Here is a 21805-nt window from a genome sequence, read left to right as displayed (position 1 = left end):
AATCTTTAACGAATCTATGGGAAATCCCATTTTTCTTACTTGAACTATGTTTTTACATTTATTTAATATTTAGTTTGTGATTGTGTTTACATATATCATGTCTTTAGTAGATATTTTGCAAATTAGTTTAACATTAGCTAAATCCATAGTGCAGCAAATTACAGTTTAACCGATACAATTTCATATTGTAATTGTTTTTCGTTTATGCCGCTGATTTGCAAGGCAGAGTAAACAGAGTTGTAAATTGTTGGTTAATGCAATGTCAACCTATTTAAATGATAAGGAGTAAATATTATTTACACATTTTTGACGCCCCTTTACTTTAAATAGCAACAAGGAATCTGCTGGAGGAACTGGGGAGAGGGAGGGCAACAAAAATGTGTGACGGGGGTTGGAGGGAGGGTAAGGGAAAAGGGATGACAGTGGGAGCTGAGGAAAATTGGAAGGAAGAGGGGGGGGTGGGAGGAGAACACACCCCTCTATCCTTCTGATCCTCCTCTGGGTCTCTCATTTTTGCTACGTTTCCCACACCCGCAACCTTCCATCGCCTGGTTCCAACCACATTTTATATCCACGGGCTCCCCTCCTTTTCCCCTCCCTCCCCCTCTCCATCCCCATCCCCATCTGATGTTGGTTCCATTTGCCCTTCACCTCTCCTCTCATACTTCCCATTATCACCTTCCTTACTTACTTGATGCTGGCAATGGCAGCCTTAGATTTCCGGCTTATCCTCCCAACACCTCTTGCCACCCTCATTCATCCTGTTCCCTCGCCTGGCTCCATCTGCCACTTTGTTTCTCCTTAGTCCTCTTCCAGCTTTCATTAAACTGCAGATTGACACACATTCAACTGCCTCTATCTCCCAACTCCAACCACCAACTTTTTGGTTCACAACAAAATACCTGTTCAGATTAGATTGAATATATGAATAAAACCAATATGGAAACCAAAAGTATAGAGAGCCCACTTTCACTAATTACCGTCAATGCAAGCAAGAGCCTCAAAGGGTAGTAAGAGGACTTAAAATGTTATTCATGCTGGAATTCTCTGCCACATAAGGCAGTGGAGGCCAATTCACTAGATGTATTCAAGAGAGAGTTGGATATAGCTCTTTTCCCACTTCCTATTAGTGCCTGCATTCAATGAGCTGCTTGGGAATGCATGCTTTGAAACATGCAGTCAAACCATGAGTTCATGAGTTCATGCCTTCTAGAAGCAGAATTAGGCCATTCAGCCCATCAAGTCTACTCCACCAATCAATCATGGTTGATCTGTCTTTCCCTCTCAACCCCTTCTGCCTTCTCCCCTTATCCTCTGACACCCTTGCTAATAAAAAATCTGCAGCGTCAAGAATCAAGGGGCAGCGTCTCTACCGGTCGTGCCACGATGCCACCCTTATCAGTCTTCTAATATTTGTTGTGATATATCTGACAACAGGAAAAGCATTAGCTGTTCATCTATCATCTGGTTCTACTCCTGTACTTTAAGTACAAATAATTCACACAAGTCTCCATCTGTTCCATCCACACTTTCTTTGGGATTCGAGGATCTGTTCCATCTGGACCAGTTACCTTGTTAATTATTTATGCACTGCGAGTGATGATTCCATCTCTGTCAATTTTCCCAGTGATTGAAGATGTATTTCTTAGCCATCAAGTATAAAAATGTGATTTTTTAAAATCTCACATATTACTTCCGTTATGCTCCACCGTTATTCAAGGGCTTCACTATTTATTTTGGTGCCTTGCCTGTGAAGTATTGGTAAGGATTTTTTTTTTTTTTTGGGCCACATTTTAATAAAACAACATTATTTTTGCATATTTTTCAGTCACCTTCCCTTGTGTAATCCCACATGCGCAACACATATCGACTCGTTGGAGTTTAGAAGGATGAGAGGGGACTTACAGAATAGTGAAAGGCCTGGATAGGGTGGATGTGGAGAGGATGTTTCCACTAGTGGGAGTGTCTAGGGCCAGAGGTCACAGCCTCAGAATAAAAGGATGTTCCTTTAAGGAGGAGATGAGGAGGAATTTCTTTAGTCAGAGGGTGGTGAATCTGTGGAATCCATTGCCACAGAAGGCTGTGGAGGCCAAGACAATGGATATTTTTAAGGCAGAGATACTTATGAACTTATGAACATGATAAGTTGGTCAGTGTGGGCAAGTTGGGCCAAAGGGCCTCTTTGTGTCTGCCCAAAAATAATTTGCACAAAACTGATAACGAGCAACTCTGCACACAACAGCAGCAATGCCATCATCTACAGTGGTTGTGCATCGTAATTAAGAGGTAACCTGTGAACCGATGAATGTCTGCAGAAGAGTGATTAAAGCCAAGTGCAGCAAAGTTGTGGGGAAATGCATGGAATTCAGATCTATGCCATCACAACTTTATTAATAAGGGTGTCAGGGGTTATGGTGAGAAGGCAGGAGAACGGGGTTGAGAGGGAAAGATAGATCAGCCATGATTGAATGGCGGGGTGGACTCGATGGACCGAATGGCCTATTCCTGCTCCTACAACTTCTGAACTCATGAACCTTTTTGTAAATTTGTCGGCGGCAAAAACGTGGCAACGTTTTCTGTACTGCCTGGGGGAGGTCTGCTGTATGATTCTATCGAATTGTATGCAAAGACAAAGAATTTAACTGTGCCTGGGTACATGTGACAATAAAGTACCATTGTACAATTGGACTCCCAGTCAGTGATGGGCAGCTCCATCCGCAGTAGGGCTCACACTGTTCCCTTGGCACTGGTCGCAACCCAGTCCAAGGGCAAAGTCCCAACCGCTGAGCACTCTCCAGACTGAGTTATATCCTTTCCTTATCGGCCACATTTCACGGTGAACAATTCATCGCAACATGCATCAATTCATGGCAAGATACATCAAAAGACATCAGCCAGTGAAATGCAATTGCACAAGCTGCAACAAGATATTCACCCAAGGTTACCAGTTTAGTTTAGTTTAGAGATACAGCGTGGAAACAGGCTCCATCGGCCCACCGTGTCCACACGGACCAGCAATCATCTTTACACTAGTTCTATCCTACAGACTAGTGACAATTTACAGAAGCCAATTGTCCTACAAACCTGCACGTCATTGGAATGTGGGAGGAAACCGGAGCACCCGGAGAAAACCCATCGATGTGGAGAAGATGTTTCCACTAGTGGAAACTAGGGCGGCACGGTGGCGCAGCGGTAGAGTTGCTGCTTTACAGCGAATGCAGCACCGGAGACTCAGGTTCGATCCTGACTACGGGTACTGCACTGTAAGGAGTTTGTACGTTCTCCCCGTGACCTGCGTGGGTTTTCTCCGAGATCTTCGGTTTCCTCCCACACTCCAAAGACGTACAGGTATGTAGGTCAATTGGCTGGGTAAATGTAAAAATTGTCCCTAGTGGGTGTAGGATAGGGTTAATGTGCGGGGATCGCTGGGCGGCACGGACTTGGAGGGCCGAAGAGGCCTGTTTCCGGCTGTATATATATGATATGATGATATGATATGATATGATATGATAGTGGGAGAGTCCAGGACTAAAGGTCATATCCTCAGAATTAAAGGACGTTCCTCTAGCAAGGAGATGAGAAGGAATTTATTCAGTCAGAGAGTGGTGAATCTGTGGAATTCTTTGCCACAGAAGGCTGTGGAAGACATCAATGGATATTTTAGTATGTCAGGGGTTATGGGGAGCTGGCAGGAGAATGGGGTTAGGAGGGAGAGATAGCAAGCCATGATTGAATGGCAGAGTAGACTTGATGGGCCGAATGGCCTAATTATTGCTCCTGTCACTTATGACCTTATGACAGTCACAGGTGAATATACAAACTCAGTACAGACAGCACCTGTAGTCAGGATCAAACCCGGGTCACTGGTGCTGTAACCTGCTGTACCGCTGCACTATGCTGCCTAAATGCTGCTAGATCTGCTGAATGCTCCCATTCCTCCCTTCTGGGTAGGATTTGTAAGAATGTTAGCTCCATAGCCGTTCACTGGTTGCGCTCCATGCTATCCCTTTAACCCTTTCCATCCATGGAATCAATACTCGACATGTTACATCCTCACCCTTTCCTTACACCTTATTTTCTTGACTTTTGAATGTCCTTACCAATTAGTGAGCATTACAGAATTACGCAGCATAACAGGAGATCAGTCGGAGGCTGGTAGAACTGCTGCATCACAGCACCAGAGACCCGGGTTTGATTTTGACCTTCTGTGCTATCTGTGTGGAGTTTGCACGTTCTTTCTGTGACAGTGTGGGTTTCATCCAGGTGCTCAGATTTCCTACCACATCCCAAAGACATGCGTTTAATTGGTGACTATAAATTGCCCCTATTGTGCAGGGAGTGGGTGCAAGAGTGGGTTAACATGGAGCTAGTGTGAACAGGTTGGCGTTGATGTGCTCATTTCCATGTTCTATACCTCTATAACTGAATGAGCAGACCAGCACAGTAGCAGTAAGAATCAAAATCTATCATATTCTTCATTTTCCATTTTATTCAGCAAATGCTGCAATAGAAAAAATCTTCAATCTTCCTTTTGCTTAAATTAAAATTGAATGCAAGCAAGAATTAGGATAATGCTCATGGAAAGACACAAAATGCTGTTGTAACTCAGCGGGTCAGGCAGCATCTCCGGACAGGCGACTTTTTGGCTCCAGAGATGCTGCCTGACCGGTTGAGTTAACTCCAGCATTTTATGTGTTTCTTCGGTAAACCAGCATCTGCAGTTCCTTGCGATTATAATATTCATGGTGTATATTTCCAGATGTGCAAAACATTTTAAAGCATTATTTCAAAGGAATCATTTAATTCAGCGGTTAAATACTTAAATGTACCGATTCAAACATCTGGTGTGCTAAAACAACCTCACTGAGGGCAGATATTCAACCCATTGGGTCCCTGCTGGCAGTAGCCCTTGGGTAAGTACAGGCTGGTGGAAGGAAGAGGCAACTGCCCTCTGGAAAGTCTCTGCAGGTAAGGACTGGAATGAGGTAGGGTGGTAACAGAATCACGGTAACCCTGAGAAATGCTGATAGCTGGGTTGAGCACTCCTGACATATGATGAACGAATGGATCGACTGGGCTTATATTCATTAGAATTTAGAAGGATGAGATGGGATCTTATACAGACATATAAAATTCTTAAGGGATTGGACAGGCTAGATGCAGGAAAAATGTTCCCGATGTTGGGGGAGTCCAGAACCAGGGGTCACAGTGTAAGAATAAGAGGTAAGCCATTTCGAACTGAGATGAGGAAAAACTTTTTCAGCCAGAGAGTTGTGAAGCTATGCAATTCTCTGCCACAGAAGGCAGTGGAGGCCAATTCACTGGATGTTTTCAAGAGAGTTAGATTTAGCTCTTCGGGCTAACGGAATCAAGGGACATGGGGGAAAAAGCCAGAACGGGGTACTGATTTTGGATGATCAGCCATGATCATATTGAATGGCGGTGCTGACTCGAAGGGCCTAATGGCTGACTCCTGCACCTATTTTCTATGTTTCCCTTGGCTCCACTGGAATGTCAATGTAAGTTGATGAGGTTTGGTCCTTGGATTGCAACTGAAACTGGAGCCTTGCAGACCATTCAGTGCTGACCACTTTTACCGGGTTGTCAACAAACAAGTTCATGGTGGACTGTTACCACCCTCAAACACCCTTAGCCTACCCGTGAAGTCATCCAGAGATTACAAAATCCACACCGAAGTCCAACATGAAACCTAACATAGTTCAAGCATTTTTCGAGTACCGGGGAGAAGGTCTGCAAAATAGACCTTTTATACAGCTCCAAACCCCAACATCCCACCTAGAAACCAGCTACTACAATGAAGCCAATTCCTACTACAACTCTCTTAACTCTATCTTTCCTGGTCCGTTGCTATGCTCTCAATTATAAGCACTCTTGTAGATGCCTCAATGTTAGCCTCCATTTTCTGTCATCTTCCCTTCATTGTGTTATGTCGCTGTTCTCTCATTGTTCTGTGGAGTTAACATTCCCACAGCTAACCAAGACCCCAAGAGTGCAAAGTCATTATCACACATATGCACCTCTCCGAAGGTTCAAATTGATCTCAGCAACCAAAAAAAGAGTAATACGTGTCATATTTGATGTTTAAGTTAATGGCGGAAAGTTTTAATTCACTTAATTTTCAGAGTTTTCATTGAACCTGTACCTCAGCTTACTTGAGCATATGACAATACACTTGACGTAATGTGTCCCTACTGTATATATATATATATATATATGTTGGTGGTTTAATCCAATTTATTCAAGTGCTGCAATCTGTATTACCGTCTTTCTTCTGATATTTTACATGTGAAAAGGTTGCGTGTGTGGTGCATAACTTTAAAGGAAGACACACTGCAAATGAAAACCTGCAGAACAGCAGTATGACCGACATGTCTTTGATCACCCTACAACGTATGGAAAGTCCACTAGCAAAACTAAGTCTGGCGCAGGTAAGCTCATAGAATGTGCTTTCTTCAAATAAAGTAAAGCATGCATTTTGCAACTGTCCTCTGCAATTAGTAGGTTTGCTGTCCAGGTAAGAGTTGTTTTAAGTGTTCTGCTCTTCCCATATATGTGGCCGTCTTTACCAGAGTGATGTATGCACACAGGACGTAGACGCAGTAGTATGTCATAAGTCTCTTGAAGCTTGAAGCCATAACATCATGGCTGATTGATCATTCGCCTTGGTCCCAGATTTCCATCTGTTACCTATTATCTTTGATTCTTCTTAAGTCCATAAACATACACAGCAGCCTTGAATATACCTCATGACTCAGCATCTACTGAGGTAGCAAATTCCAAATAGTCTCACAGAGAAGACATTTTTCTCATCTCATTCCCAGTGGGTAATTCTTCATCCAATTGTCCTTAGTTGATGAGTTCATAACTCGTAGGAGCAGAAGTAGATCATTCAGCCCATTGAGTCAACTCTGCCATTCAATCATGGCTGAACTATTGTTTCCTCTCAACCCCAGTTTCCTGCCTTCTGCCCATAACCCTTGACACCCTTGCTAATCAAGAACCTGTCAATCTCCGCCTTAAAAATATCCACTGACTTGGCCTCCACGGCTGTCCGCGGCAATGAATTCCACAGATTCACCACCCTCTGACTGAAGAAATTCCTCCTCATCTCCTTTCTAAAGCTGTGTCCTTTTATTCTGAGGCTATGCCCTCTGTCCTAGATTAGTTCTGGATTCCCTCACTTGTGGGAACATATGGGAACATACATTGGACATGGCACCTGTGTTGTTACTGAAGAAGCTGAGAACGTGTTATACGTTTATCCTTTGTGTTTATACTGTGGATGGCTTGACTGTAATTGTGTATGGTCTTTTCTTTGACTGGATCGCCCGGTTCAAAAAGCTTTTCACTGCATCTGGGTACGCATGACAATAATAAACTACATTAAAACTCAAACTTAAAGGCCTCAGCAATGTCAGCTGAAGCTCCTGACAAATTTTCAATTAGTTTGAGATAGATTGGAAACATTACTTTGGCAGAAGATTCCAGCAAGACAAAGGTTTACTCTGTTGGTAAAGATTAATAACTGCTGTGGAGACAGGATGAGGGCATCCTCCATTAGTGCAGTGTAAATAAGATCGACACATTTAGGACACATTTGGGACTTACAGTTGGGACTAGTGTAGATGGAGCATCTTGGGCAGCATGGAAAATTTGGGCCGAAGGGCCTGTTTCCGTGCTGTGTGATTCTGTGACCCTATGGATTTAGGTCGTAAGTTATGAAAATGGATCTTCATTTATTCTTTAAAGAGCTAAATGGCTTTTCGAGATATCAGAAAGAAGCAGAGGCTTACTTTTAAAACAGCTTTGCTTTGAGTCAGTGCAAACCTATTGTTCCTGGAGTTTTACCCCTTCTTTAGCATCCCCCCCCCCCCCCTCCCACCTCTTCTCCACCTACAATTTACTATCACTGTCAGCAAGGGGTGTATAAAATTAGACCTCATTTACCTGAATGAGCTGATTCTGTACAACACGCTGGAAATATTCAAGCTGGTCCTGATGATGAATTTTGCGTGGTTCTGTTCTGATGTAGGCATTCCACCCGATCCATGTACAAACCCACAACTGTTCCTTAACTTTCCCGGAGCAAAGTGGAAGGGCGATTCCAGGTAAAAGGAGAGGCCTCATCGAGATAGGTTTTGAAAAAGATCCTGTGACAGAAATGCCCTTCCCACTCCACTTTTATTATTCTACCAATACTCTTCTCACCTTCTGTATCTCTGCCCCGTACTGACCTGCTCCAATTAAACACCCAAGGTGCAGTTGTGAAGATTGACTGTAACAACTAGCACACAAGGTTGATTTATGTCTATAAATGGGGTCGAAAGTGAAAAGGTGACCTGAAGATTCAGATCAGAGCCAGCACCGATGACCAAGGAAAGGTGGAGTCCACAATGGCCCATTGTTGGCTGTGGAAGAAGTGTTAACAAATATATATATATCAATAGGCTGTAGAAGGGTCTCGACACAAAACGTCACCCATTCCTTCTCTCCAGAGATGCTGCCTGTCCCGCTGAGTTACTCCAGCATTTTGTGATTTTGTGTCTCTTATATATATATATTCCTTTGCTCTCTCTCTCTCTCTATATATATATATATATGTATGTGTGTGAGTGTGTATATATTTATATGTATATTTATGGATGAATTTATATGGTATGTATATAGTAGTTCTGATTCCAAATGAATCTAACATAAACATCTACATTTACACATTCATGGGTGGATGTCTTATAAAACCATCGATAACCTCAGATTAAAGTCAATGCCCAATTGCACAGAAACCACAATTATGTTTTCTCCTTAAAACATTGCAATCATTGGAGAGCTGACAGTTCTGAAGTAGAAACTCCTGTTTGTAAAACAGCCCTTTGAATGCTTGAGTAATAATGAACAATGACAGCAACCAGACACCTTCAGGGCAGATGTTATGGTCGAATGATTTTATTTTAGTTTTAATGCAAGGGAGGTAAAGTGGCTTCCAATGTAAGTAAGGCAAACCTGGACATTTTTCAAGACTTTAAACATATGTTGCTGAGGTGTTGCATGCACCCAATGGGAGGTCCTCAGGCTCTGACATTTTCTCAGATACAAGGCAGGAGTATAAACTGGAGCACCCCGGTAATCCATGCAGTTACAGGGAGAACACACAAACTCCACACAGCAGCATCGGATCAAAAGGACAAAAAGTGCTGGAGTAACACAGCAGGTCAGGCAGCATCTGTAGAGAACATGGATAGGCAACATTTTGGTTCAAGAATCATCTTCAGACCTGGGTCACTGTAAGCAAGCCTGTGTGTGTTGAAATGACCCAACTGTTCAGGGAAGATAGACACAAAAAGCTGGAGTAACTCAGCGGGACAGGCAGCATCTCTGAAGAGAAGGAATGGGTGACATTTCGGGTCGAGACCTGAAACGCCACCCATTCCTTCTCTCCTGAGATGCTGCCTGACCCACTGAGTTACTCCAGCATTTTGTGTCTACCTTCGATTTAAACTAGCATCTGCAGTTCCTTCCTACACACCTGTCTATAGACTTCTCAGTCTGAAGAAGGTTCTCGACCTGAAACGTCACCTATTCCTTTTCTCCAGAGATGCTGCCTTCGATTTAAACCAGCATCTGCAGTTTTTTTCCCCTGCATCGATTATGGGTGCTGTCTGTACGGAGTTTGTACATTCTCCTAGTGGGTTTTCTCCAATATCTACGGTTTCCCCCCACACTCCAAAGACATGCAGGTTCGTAAGTTAATTGGCTTGGTATAATTGTAAATTGTCCCTAGGATAAATTGTCCCTTGGATAGGGACAATTTGTGGTAGGATAGTGTTAATGTTATTGTGTAGGATGGTGTCGCTGGTGGGTGCGGACTCGGTGGACCGAAGAGCCTGTTTCCACGCTGTATCTCTAAACGAAACTAAACTAAACTTAAATGAAAGAATTGCAATTCATATCTTCGCCATGAGACAAAACAGCGAAAGATTACAGAGGACAAATAAACAGCAATTTGTAAGCGTGAAACCTCAATGGGGGTGATGCACAGAGTCAGTGATAATAATCATTAAGAAAAGGATTAACCTCTGAAACAGGTGCAGTGGCAGCAGTCAATTCATGTGGTATCCAACAGTGCACAGTGGTTACACTTTACCTCCAGTACCCCGACAGACTGCAGTAGCTGAACCTACTGGGGAGTGTATTTGAATCAGACAGCTGATGGTTGAATGTTAGCATGTTCCTGGTTTTACTTGAGAGACTGCGTCACAGGTAGCGAGTGTGTGTTGTCTCTCCCATAGAGCGGTGCCATTTGGAGAACAGGGTTTCTGATGGTCATGAAATGGCTGTGTTAACTGCCTCTGGTGCCGATAGCGAGCGAGAGGAACTGTCATTTTACATTTTCCCATTCATGCGAAGAATTCCAACTGCCACACCAGGGAGAGATGGAAGAGGGAAAGTGACCCTCTCTGACAGCTTATCAAAACAGAAAAATAGAGAATCGTTTTAGGATCACTGGCTTTTGTGCTTTAATTTGGAATTGTGGAAATATCAACTTGCACCATGGCACAGAAGGGAGGCTTATGTAAGAGGATAAAAGCTGACAGGGTTCAGAAAAGAGTGCCCTGACAGAAATTACTGAAAAATTAAACGTACAAAAACGACCGTAAATGCTTGTGGACGATCATATCCACATCACTAGATTTTTCTGAAGACAAAACCACTCTTGACATGAAAATGCCACGAGGTATTCTAGCTGTGAAACTTCCAGTGTTTTAAGAGCACGTAATCCTGGGTCTTTGGTCCATTTGGCTTTAAACAACTTAATGTCCCCATTAAAATACCATGCCGTAAAATGCTTTTCAGAAAACTAAGGTGCACTCCCTCTTAATATTCCCCAATAGCAATTGGCACACTCTTTTATGTTTTTCATTGTTCATTATTTGTGATTAATGACAGATTATTCTCCGACTGGTTGTGCATGTTTTTTTTATAGATGTACAATCAGTATCTGGAACTGTGCTAATGTACTGAATAAATAATGCCAGACAATCCATAAACATTGTAGAGGAGTTGGCAGATGATGGATTTGCAGGGGTTCCGTGTAAGCAATTCAAACCAATTTTGATTATGGGGTTAGGAGGGAGAGGTAGATCACCCATGATTGAATGGCGGAGTAGACTTGATGGGCTGAATGGCCTAATTCTGCTCCTTACACTTGTGATCTTATGAGCTTATGATTACTAAATTAAGCTGATTACTCTGATATACATTTGAAAGATCTCTAAAAACATTACCACCTCAAAAATGTCTCACTATTTCATACTTGACCCACTAAAATGATCTTAAATCGTGGGACAAATGTTATTTCATAAGAATTAGCCTGGATAATACAATCATAGGATTTTGGAACCAACTATATTATGCCATGCTGACCTCTCTAACTTTAAAACCGTACTGTTGGTGATTTTAGGGAATGATTAATGCATTTTTAACATTGGTAGTCATGCCAAGGATTACTTCGAAACCAGAATAAATGACAGTGCATTATGGGGAACTATGATTAAATTTGATAATCCTTTATGATATTATGGGGAAAATTGGAGATAATAAATGGAATGTTTTAAAAATAATTTTCTTAGTCATTTTTCATAGATTTTGGTAAGTACTTTGCCACTTGGAATTTCTTCTTCAACAATGACCTTCAATAATGGTTTCCATGACAATTCCGTGGCTGTTATCAGAATCCTGTGCACCTAATACAAGACAGGATGTACAAGTGATAATGATACACGTGTACTTTAAAAACAATAACTCTAGATTAATTCCCTCATTGCATGCCTGCATGGCTGTGTGACCCGGCCATGATATATGGTGTAGGAAATAACTGCAGATGCCGGTTTACACCGAAGACAGACACAAAATGCAGGAGTAGCACAGCGGGAGTGGCAGCATCTCTGGACAGAAGGGGGAATGGGTGACGTTTCGGGTTGAGATCCTTCTTCAGTCTGAAGAAGGGCCTCGACACGAAACGTCGCCCATTCCCCCTCTCCAGAGATGTTGCCTGTCCCCCTGAGTTACTCCAGCATTTTGTGTCTGTAAATGGATTTGGATACCAGCTGGAGTTATAGTTCAGCGTCTCACGACCTTCTGCATCTTTGTCTTCCAGTCTTATTTTGTATCGAGAACTCTGTGTGAGTTGAGGTGGTATTTACAGTGTATAAGGCCAATTTAGTTTTCATCTGTTCAACCTCTTTATCTTAAAACAATGATGAAATGCTTTCGGATTTATGCACTTGTTTACTTCTATTTTCATGGTTTACTCGAAGGCTAGTTAAGAGTTAAAGGTTACAGTTCTTAAAAAAGTTAAATGATTTTGTAAAGTGAATTATGGATTTTTTTAGGTTGATTAAATTGGTATGGTTTGCTTGAACTCTTTATTGAAGTTTATAGTCTGTATTTCTGACAAATTAGTTTTTTTTTTAATGGTAAGGTTATCCAGTGCATGAGTTTTAAACTGTTGATGACTGTCTATGCTTTAATTGACATAGCTTAACCAATGTGACGATCAACTGCTTGGTCCAATCCTCCCACTACCGTTCAGTTTAGTTTAGTTTATTGTCACCGAGGTACAGTGAAAAGCTTTTGTTGCGTGCTAACCAGTCAGCGGAAAGACAATACATGATTACAATCGAGCCATTCACAGTGTACAGAAACATATATATTAATGATTTGGAAGAGGGAATTAGAAGCAACACTAGCAAGTTTGCAGATGACACAAAGCTGGATGGCAGTGTAAACTGTGAAGAGGGTGTTAGGAGGTTGCAGGGTGACCTGGACAGGTTGAGCATGGCAGATGCAGTATAATATAGATAAATGTGAGGTTATCCACTTTGGCGGCAAAAACAAGGAGGCGGATTATTATCTCAATGGTGTTAGGTTAGGTAAGGGGGAGGTGCAGCGAGACATGGGTGTCCTTGTACACCAGTCACTGAAAGTTGGCGTGCAGGTACAGCAGGCAGTGAAGAAAGCAAATGGCATGTTGGCCTTCATAACGAGAGGATTTCAGTATAGGAGTAAAGAGGTTCTTCTGCAGTTGTATAGGGCCCTGGTAAGACCACATCTGGAGTATTGTGTACAGTTTTGGTCTCCTAATTTGAGGAAGGACATCCTTGCAATTGAGGCAGTGCAGCGTAGGTTCACGAGATTGATCCCTGGGATGGCGGGACTGTCACATGAGGAAAGATTGAAAAGACTAGGCTTGTATTCACTGGAGTTTAGAAGGATGAGAGGGGATCTTATAGAAACATATAAAATTATAAAAGGATTGGACAAGCTAGATGCAGGAAAAATGGTCCCAATGTTGTGCGAGTCCAGAACCAGGGGCCACAGTCTTAGAATAAAGGGGAGGCCATTTAAAACTGAGGTGAGAAGGAACTTTTTCACCCAGAGAGTTGTGAATTTGTGGTATTCTCTGCCACAGAGGGCAGTGGAAGCCAAATCATTCTTTGGATTTAAGAGAGAGTTAGATAGAGCTCTAGGGGCTAGTGGAATCAAGGGATATGGGGAGAAGGCAGGCACGGGTTATTGATTGTGGACGGTCAACCATGATCACAATGAATGGCGGTGCTGGCTTGAAGGGCCGAATGGGCTCCTTCTGCACCTATTTTCTATGTCTATGTCTACATGATAAGGGAATGACGTTTAGTGCAAGGTAAAGGCAGAAAAGTCCGATGAAAGATAGTCCGAGGGTCTCCAATGAGGTAGGTAGTATTTCAGGACTACTCTCTAGTTGTTGCTAGGATGGTTCAGTTGCCTGATAATAGGTGGGAAAAAACTGTCCCTGAATCTGGGGGTGTGCGTTTTCACACCTCTATACCTTTTGCCCGATGGGAGAGGGGAGAAAAGGGAGTTGCCGGACCTTCATTCCCTTTGCAGATGATACTAAGTTGGGGGGTAGTGTGAATTGTGAGGAAGATGCAATAAGGCTGCAGGGTGACTTGGACAGGTTGTGTGAGTGGGCGGATACATGGCAGATGCAGTTTAATGTAGATAAGTGTGAGGTTATTCACTTTGGAAGTAAGAATAGAAAGGCAGATTATTATCTGAATGGTGTCAAGTTAGGAGGAGGGGGAGTTCAACGAGATCTGGGTGTCCTAGTGCATCAGTCAATGAAAGGAAGCATGCAGGTACAGCAGGCAGTGAAGAAAGCCAATGGAATGTTGGCCTTCGTAACAAGAGGAGTTGAGTATAGGAGCAAAGAGGTCCTTCTACAGTTGTACCGGGCCCTGGTGAGACCGCACCTGGAGTACTGTGTGCAGTTTTGGTCTCCAAATTTGAGGAAGGATATTCTTGCTATGGAGGGCGTGCAGCGTAGGTTCACTAGGTTAATTCCCGGAATGGCGGGACTGTCGTATGTTGAAAGGCTGGAGCGATTGGGCTTGTATACACTGGAATTTAGAAGGATGAGGGGGGATCTTATTGAAACATATAAGATAATTAGGGGATTGGACACATTAGAGGCAGATAACATGTTCCCAATGTTAGGGGAGTCCAGAACAAGGGGCCACAGTTTGAGAATAAGGGGTAGGCCATTTAGAACGGAGATGAGGAAGAACTTTTTCAGTCAGAGGGTGGTGAAGGTGTGGAATTCTCTGCCTCAGAAGGCAGTGGAGGCCAGTTCGTTGGATGCTTTCAAGAGAGAGCTGGATAGAGCTCTTGAGGATAGCGGAGTGAGGGGGTATGGGGAGAAGGCAGGAACGGGGTACTGATTGAGTGATCAGCCATGATCGCATTGAATGGCGGTGCTGGCTCGAAGGGCTGAATGGCCTACTCCTGCACCTATTGTCTATTGTCTATTGTCTATTGTCTATTTGGATGTGATGGGACCTCTGCACTTCTTCACAAGATAGAGTGCTGGCTATCTGAGAATCAAGGAGCCCATTCCCTTACTTGTTACACAACAGCTGGAATTACCCCTAATCCTAATCTTCCCAAAGTATTGGCTTCAAGTTGTTGTGTCACTGAACATCTTCCTTTAAACATACAGTTGTGACTTCAATTAATATGCAGTGGATTCATCAAGGGACAGGTCCACCTGAAGCTCCACTCTCGTGGAAAGGATGTTTCCAAAGGTGGGAGAGTCTAGGACCAGAGGTCATGGCCTCAGAATTAAAGGACACTCTTTTAGAAAGGAGGTGAGGAGGAACTTCTTTAGTCAGAGGGTAGTTCATCTGTGGAACTCATTGCCACAGAGGGCTGTGGATGCCAAGTCGGTGTATATTTGTAAGGCAGAGCTAGACAAATTTTTGATTAGAACGGGTGTCAACGGTTATGGGGAGAAGGCGAGAAAATAAGATTAGGAGGCAGAGATCAGCCATGATTGAATGGCTTAGACTTGATGGACGGAATGGCCTAATTCTACTCCTATAACTTGTTAACTTGTAATATGTGCCCTGATGTGTTTTAACAGCATAACTGAGACTAGCTGAACATTGCAATCCTGTCAGTGTTATGCATGCAGCACGATTGAATACTGGTCACATTTTCCAGCACCTTTATTTATTTAGAATGCACAGTGCTGATGCTGTTTAAAACATTAAAATGGCAGGTTCTGATGTTGCAGGGCATGTAATGAGTTGACATTTCCGAGACGTACATTGCACATGTAGATTCTATAAGATTTTCATTTTGTGCAGAAAGCTGAATGATAAAATAAATGAGGGAAACTGGAGCCTGAGGGAATAACATGAGAGAACAGGGCAATCTGTTAACCAAACAGAGGATTGTGAAATTTAAGCACAAGGACCAAGAAGGAAGAGCAAATTAGAGTGGAAAAATTCACATTTAAGTCAGATATATGCAAAGACATTGTTAGTGAATCTGTGAATGGAGATTAATTAAGATTAAGCATAATTACGCATAAAAGAAATAGGAAAACAATTTATAATCTCAACAATTTACATCTGAAGGAATGAAAACAGGTATTTTTAGTTTTTTTAGTTTAGAGATACAGCGCGGAGACAGGCCCTTCGGTTCACCGAATCTGCACCGACCAGCAATCCCCCACATTAACACTATCCTACACATACAAGGGACAATTTACATTCATGAAGAGCTAATTAACCTACAAGCCTGTACGTCATGGGAGAAAACCAAAGTTCTCGGCAAAAACTTGTTTTCAAGAGTTAGATTTAGCTCTTAGGGCGAAGAGAATCAAGGGATTTGGGGAAAAGCCAGAACGGGGCACTGATTTTGGATGATCAACCATGATCATATTGAATGGAGGTGCTGGCTCGAAGGATCGAATGGCCTACTCCTGCACCTATTTTCTATGTTTCTATGTAACCCACGCGGTCACGGGGAGAACGTACAAACTCCGTACAGACGGCGTACAGACACATACTCCATATAGCCAGGATCGAACTCAGGTCTCTGACGCTGTAAGCGCTATAAGGCAGTAGCTCCACCGTGCCGCCCTTTGTAATAGTTCATTTTCAATATCGAGTCGTAATGGCAATTAATGTACTCTTATCACGTTAATGGGTTCGGTGTTCTTCAAGTAATGAGACAAATTTCTGTGGTGCCATTAATTGGTATCTGTCAGTCATTACATTGGCTTCAGGCCATTTAGTCCTTGCCAATTATGAGGCTAACAGCAAATTATCACTTCTGCAAACCCAATTATGGAGTCGCACAACTCAGTCAACAGGATATTGACTTAACTGTACAGCTGTTCATTGTTTGATTTCTTCTGTACCATTCGCATACAAATAACATGGGGAAACTGAAGATAGACACCAAAAGCTGGAGTAACTCAGTTGGTCAGACAGCATCTCTGGAGAAAAGGAATAGGTGACTTTGAGACCCTTCTTCAGACTGAGAGTCAGGGGGAAGGAAAACGAGAGATATAGACGGTGGCATGTAACATGGGAAACTGTTACCTTTACTGTTATAATGAAAGAAACTGGTTCTATTTAATAGATCCCAGATCTCCCTCTATCTTCCTGTCTCCACCTATATCCTTCCTTTGTCCCGCCCCCCTGACATCAGTCTGAAGAAGGGTCTCGACCCGAAATGTCACCCATTCCTTCTCTCCCGAGATGCTGCCTGACCTGCTGAGTTACTCCAGCATTTTGTGAATAAATACCTTCTATTTAATAGGCATCTGACTGGCAGAAGTATAATCGTAATCATAATCCTACTTTATTAGCCAAGTATGTTTTGCAACATATGAGGAATTTCATTTGCCATTTCATACCAATAAAAAGTATCAGAACACACAAAGTACATTTTAACATGAACATTTAAAAAACATTTGGGGAGGTACGAAAGCTTCAGAGGAACACGGGTCAAACACAAGCAAGTGGGACTTGTGTCGATGTGGCATCTTCGTCAGCATGGGCAAGTTGGCCGAAGGGCCTGTTTTCATGCTGTTTGACTCTAAGGCTTGTTTCTGGCAGCACATTGGTAGCTTATTTTTCATTGTACCTGTACCTTACTGTACCTGTGCAAATGGCAACAAACTTGACTTATTCCTGACTTCTATGCAATGTGGGAGTCATGAATGTTGGCATATCTGACTTTCCACTCTGCCACTGGTCTTTGTCATTTGAAAAATAAAACATTATTAGTGTAAGAATATTGAATGCTAAGTGAGTTCAATAGTTGTTTAGCGACTGAGTAAGTAACAATCAAACATGTCTCCCCGTGTCCAGTAATAACAGATCTTGGTTTTATTTCATTTCTATTTTCAGAATCACGTCTTTGCGGAAGTCACATGATCGTCAACCTGAAGTTTGTCCTATTCTTTGGGCACTTTCATTATTTACTGTTCAATGATCACATTTGGGATGAAATGCAAGATGCAGTCTCACTTAATAAGACACATACACTGAACTGTTTATTCCTTCACGAGATTCAAGTGATATTGGTGGTACACGGAGCATTTAAGCACATGCACCATTTTGAGGGGCAGAAAGTATATATATATATGGCATTTTCTGTATTTGTTTATCCCCTGCACAGACTAATGTCCTGACTGTTTTTGGTTATTGCTAAATCATGCAACACATAACGTATTCTAAACTTTAAGGTGCAATTAATGCTTTTTTTTAAAAAAAAATCTTTGCAGGAAACTTTTTGAAAGAACTGCCTATTTTGTATTCATTGTGCTAAAAAAAACACCAGAATATTTGTCAAGCAATACTGCATGAAAAGCATTGTGATTTAGAAACTTCTCATTACTTTTGTCCTGATGTCCAGCAGTAAGTTTTCTTGGTGTTACTACAGTAAAATGTACAAAAGTAACCCAAAGCTGGACAACATAACAAGGCTTTAATTCTGCAACTGTGATTGAGTTTATGTAAATACAGGATTTAGTGTGCAAGATACTGCCTTATTTGACTTTCCATTTTGATAGAAAATGTCAGCCTCTCCCTGCCCCCAACATTAAAACCTAAATAACTGTAATTATAAATCAGATTTTATAGTAAGATTTTATAAATAATGTAATGTACAAACGTTATGTTATCTGTAACAATTACAAAAGTAACTTTTGTGGTTTAAATTAAATTTTGATTTTAAGACATTTTGTTGAAAAATGTTCAACTCCATCGACTGATTAAATGCATTGCTGGCACTAATGTAGCCATTCAATATATGTTGAATTAATTACAGCTTGAGATGCCCCCAATAACTGTACAGTAGATACAGTATTGAACCCGTGGTATGCCCCTGATTCCAGGTTTCACCCTGGCTTTCACTGAGGTCTTTTACCCAGTGTGGGGGAATCAAAAACCAGAGGGCATAGGTTTTAGGCGTGAGGAGCAAGATTTAATAGGAATCTGAGGGGCAACTTTCTCACTCGTTGAGTGTTGGTTATATGGAATGAGCAGCCAGAGGTGGTAGTTGAGGCAGGTACAATAACAACATTGAAAAGACACATTGCACAATGGATAGGAAAGGATAGGAAAGGCTCAGAAGGATATGAGCCAAATGCATGGATAGGAAAGACTCACAAGGATATGGGCCAAATGAAGGCAAACGGGACTAGCTTAGATGGGGTGGCTTGGTTGGCACGGACGAGTTGGGCCGAAGGGCCCGATTCCATGCTGTATGAATCTAAGTGGGAACGGAGGATGACACAAGAAGGTCGACGAAAAGATGCAATCCAGCAAGAGGTCCTAACTCCTGCCTGCTAGCCTGTGGCCCATTCCATATAATACGGTCTTTGGTAAGCCAGCATTCGCAGTTCCTTGTTACTGCCAGATAATATGGTCATTGGGAAACAGGGAGGTTTGGGTTCACTTCTAATGGCTTCACCCCAATCAACTTGTCCATCGTTGCCATTGATTGCTAACTACCTGAGCAAAGTATAGGCATTCCACTCATACCCAAAGAACCATAACCCAGCATGGAAGGGAGAAGTCAGAATATGGCCCATCTTAGTCCGCCTGGGCCCATACAATCTCCCGGTTGCTAAACCCTTTAACTTCCTCTCTCATTCCCATACTGACTTTTCTGTCCTGGGCTTCCTCCACTGAGGCCAAATGCAAACTGGAGGAACAGCACCTCATATTCCGCCTGGGAAGTTTACAACCCAGAGGTATGAATATTGATTTCTCTAACTTCAAGTAACCCTTGCTTTCCTTCTCTCTCTGTCCTTCTCCCACCCTAGTTCTCCTACTAGTTCTCACTGTTCTCCTGATTAATTTTACTGCTTGTATGCCTCATTGTCATTTTCACATCTTTTCAGCGAACAATGAACCATTGTACATTTCCTTGTTCGTCATCTGCTTTGATCTGTCCTTTTCACACCTTACCAGCTCTGTGTAATCGTCCATATCTCTAGTTTCCCTCTCCCCCTAACACTGCAGAAGGGTCTCGACCTGAAACGTCACCCATTCCTTCTCTCCAGCGATGCTGCCTGTTCCCGCTGAGTTACTGCAGCATTTTGCATCCATCTTCGGTGTAAACCAGCATCTGCAGTTCCTTCCTACATAATCTGTTCTTTACATCACAGTTTCAGATCAAGTACACATATTTATATATACTTCATAAAATTTTAATTTTCAACAAGATAATAAAGAATGCAGAAAAAAAAGCAATTACAATAAAATGCAATTAATCAGGACTGGAAGAGATTCATACCATATTTGTGTATTTTAGTTATGTTAGAGCTCATTTTAAGGTGGCTTCATCTTCTGTTATTCCCCCATTACAATAGTCACATCTCCCTCTGCAACTTGTTTACTTGCGAATGATTCACAAGATGGTGATTTTCTGAACGTTAAAATGGGGTAAAGAAATCAGTAAGGACACCAACATGACAATTATAGCAGCCCCACACATAAAGCATCCTTTCCATCCCTAAATAGCAAGCAGGCCAGAAGTTACTTTGCAGAATACTAATGCACAAGGAAAATGTGGATTGGTTAAATTAACATTCCTTGGATGTGCCAGCATTATGAAATATTATGTGTCTCTTGGTTTTAATATTACTGGTACATGATGCCTATAAAAAAAATTTAAATGACATGTAAACACATTACTGAAGTCATACCACTTTTCTTTAACGGACATCTGTTGGCAGCTTAATGCATTTTCTTTGTTTTCTGTAAAAACAGCAAAAAGGCTTCATTGAAATCTCTTGTTCTTCATTCCTTTTGTTGTGTGGTTTTCCTTTGAATGGCTACAAATGTAATAGAATTTAATAATAAAAGAAGTCAGCTATGCTGATAATTTAGTTATTCTTTTAATATGTACATATGGACTAATGTTTAAGCATGTTAAAAAAAATACCTGTTTTTCGGGGTTGTATCTCGATTTTGATCCATTCGCTCACTCACGGTTTGCAATAATTGAGCTACAGTAATATGGCCTGCAGGTAGTGTCATATCTGCTATGTTCTGCACTAAGTGTATATCTGATGTGAGTGCAGCGCAATGATACATTTTAAAAGAATCATTTTCCTGCAAGATAAAAATGCAATATTTTGATATTTTAAATGAAATATAAATCATTATTACCGAGTAATTGGACTACATTTTGCATTCATAATCTTTAGCAATGATTTGGAAAGCTCCATCGAATTATTGCACCTCAGAAGGAGGCCATTGATCCCATTAAATCCATACTGACTCTTTATAGAGCAATCTGCTCAGTCTCATTTCTTGGTCTTTCCCCATAGCCCTGCAAATCATGTTCCTTCAAGCACCTTCCCTTTTGAAAAGCCAGACTGATGTTTCCGAAATAATACTGTGGATGTCAAAGAACATAGTACAGTTTGAAGGCAGCACAGTGGTGCAGCAGTAGTGTCACACTGCTTTACAGCGCCAGAGACCCGAGATCGATCCTGACTATGGGTGCTGTCTTTACGGAGTTTGTACATTCTCTCTGTGACCGCATGGGTTTTCTCCGGGTGCTCCAGTTTCCTTCAACACTCCAAAGATGTACAGGTTTTTAGGTTAACGAGAAGGGTCTCAACCCGAAACGTCGCCTATTCCTTTTCTACAGAGATGCCGTCTGACCCGCTGAGTTACTCCAGCTTTTTGTGTCTATCCTCGGTTTAAACCAGCATCTACAGTTCCTTCCTAAAGGTTTTTAGGTTAATTGGCATTGGTAAAACAAATGATAAATTGTCCCTAGTGTGTAGGATAGTGCTGGCGTACAGGGCGATTGCTGATCGGTGAGGACTCGGTGGGTCATTGGGCCTGTTTACGCACTGTATCTCTAGAGTAAAGTGCAGGAACAGGCATTTCATCCCACAATGTCTGTGCCAAACATGATGCCAAGTTAG

General features: G+C 42.0%; 1 protein-coding gene across 2 annotated transcripts in view; it reads left to right on the top strand.

Moving 5' to 3' along the window:
• LOC144598307 (phospholipid phosphatase-related protein type 5-like) overlaps positions 1 to 21133 on the top strand; it is a 106368-nt gene extending 85235 nt beyond the window's left edge. The window contains exons 4-5 of one of the 2 annotated variants that reach the window (XM_078408288.1): positions 6315 to 6449; positions 17763 to 21133. In XM_078408288.1, the coding sequence (XP_078264414.1) occupies positions 6315 to 6449; positions 17763 to 17789 (162 nt within the window). In that variant the 3' untranslated portion in view covers positions 17790 to 21133. The remainder of the gene's footprint in view (positions 1 to 6314; positions 6450 to 17762) is intronic. The other variant, XM_078408287.1, reaches the window with a different exon arrangement.
• Positions 21134 to 21805: the final 672 nt, after the last annotated feature.

This window comes from Rhinoraja longicauda, chromosome 11 (assembly GCF_053455715.1).
Source record: "Rhinoraja longicauda isolate Sanriku21f chromosome 11, sRhiLon1.1, whole genome shotgun sequence".
Taxonomy (NCBI): Eukaryota; Metazoa; Chordata; class Chondrichthyes; order Rajiformes; family Arhynchobatidae; genus Rhinoraja; species Rhinoraja longicauda.
This window is presented reverse-complemented; position numbering and strand designations above follow the sequence as displayed.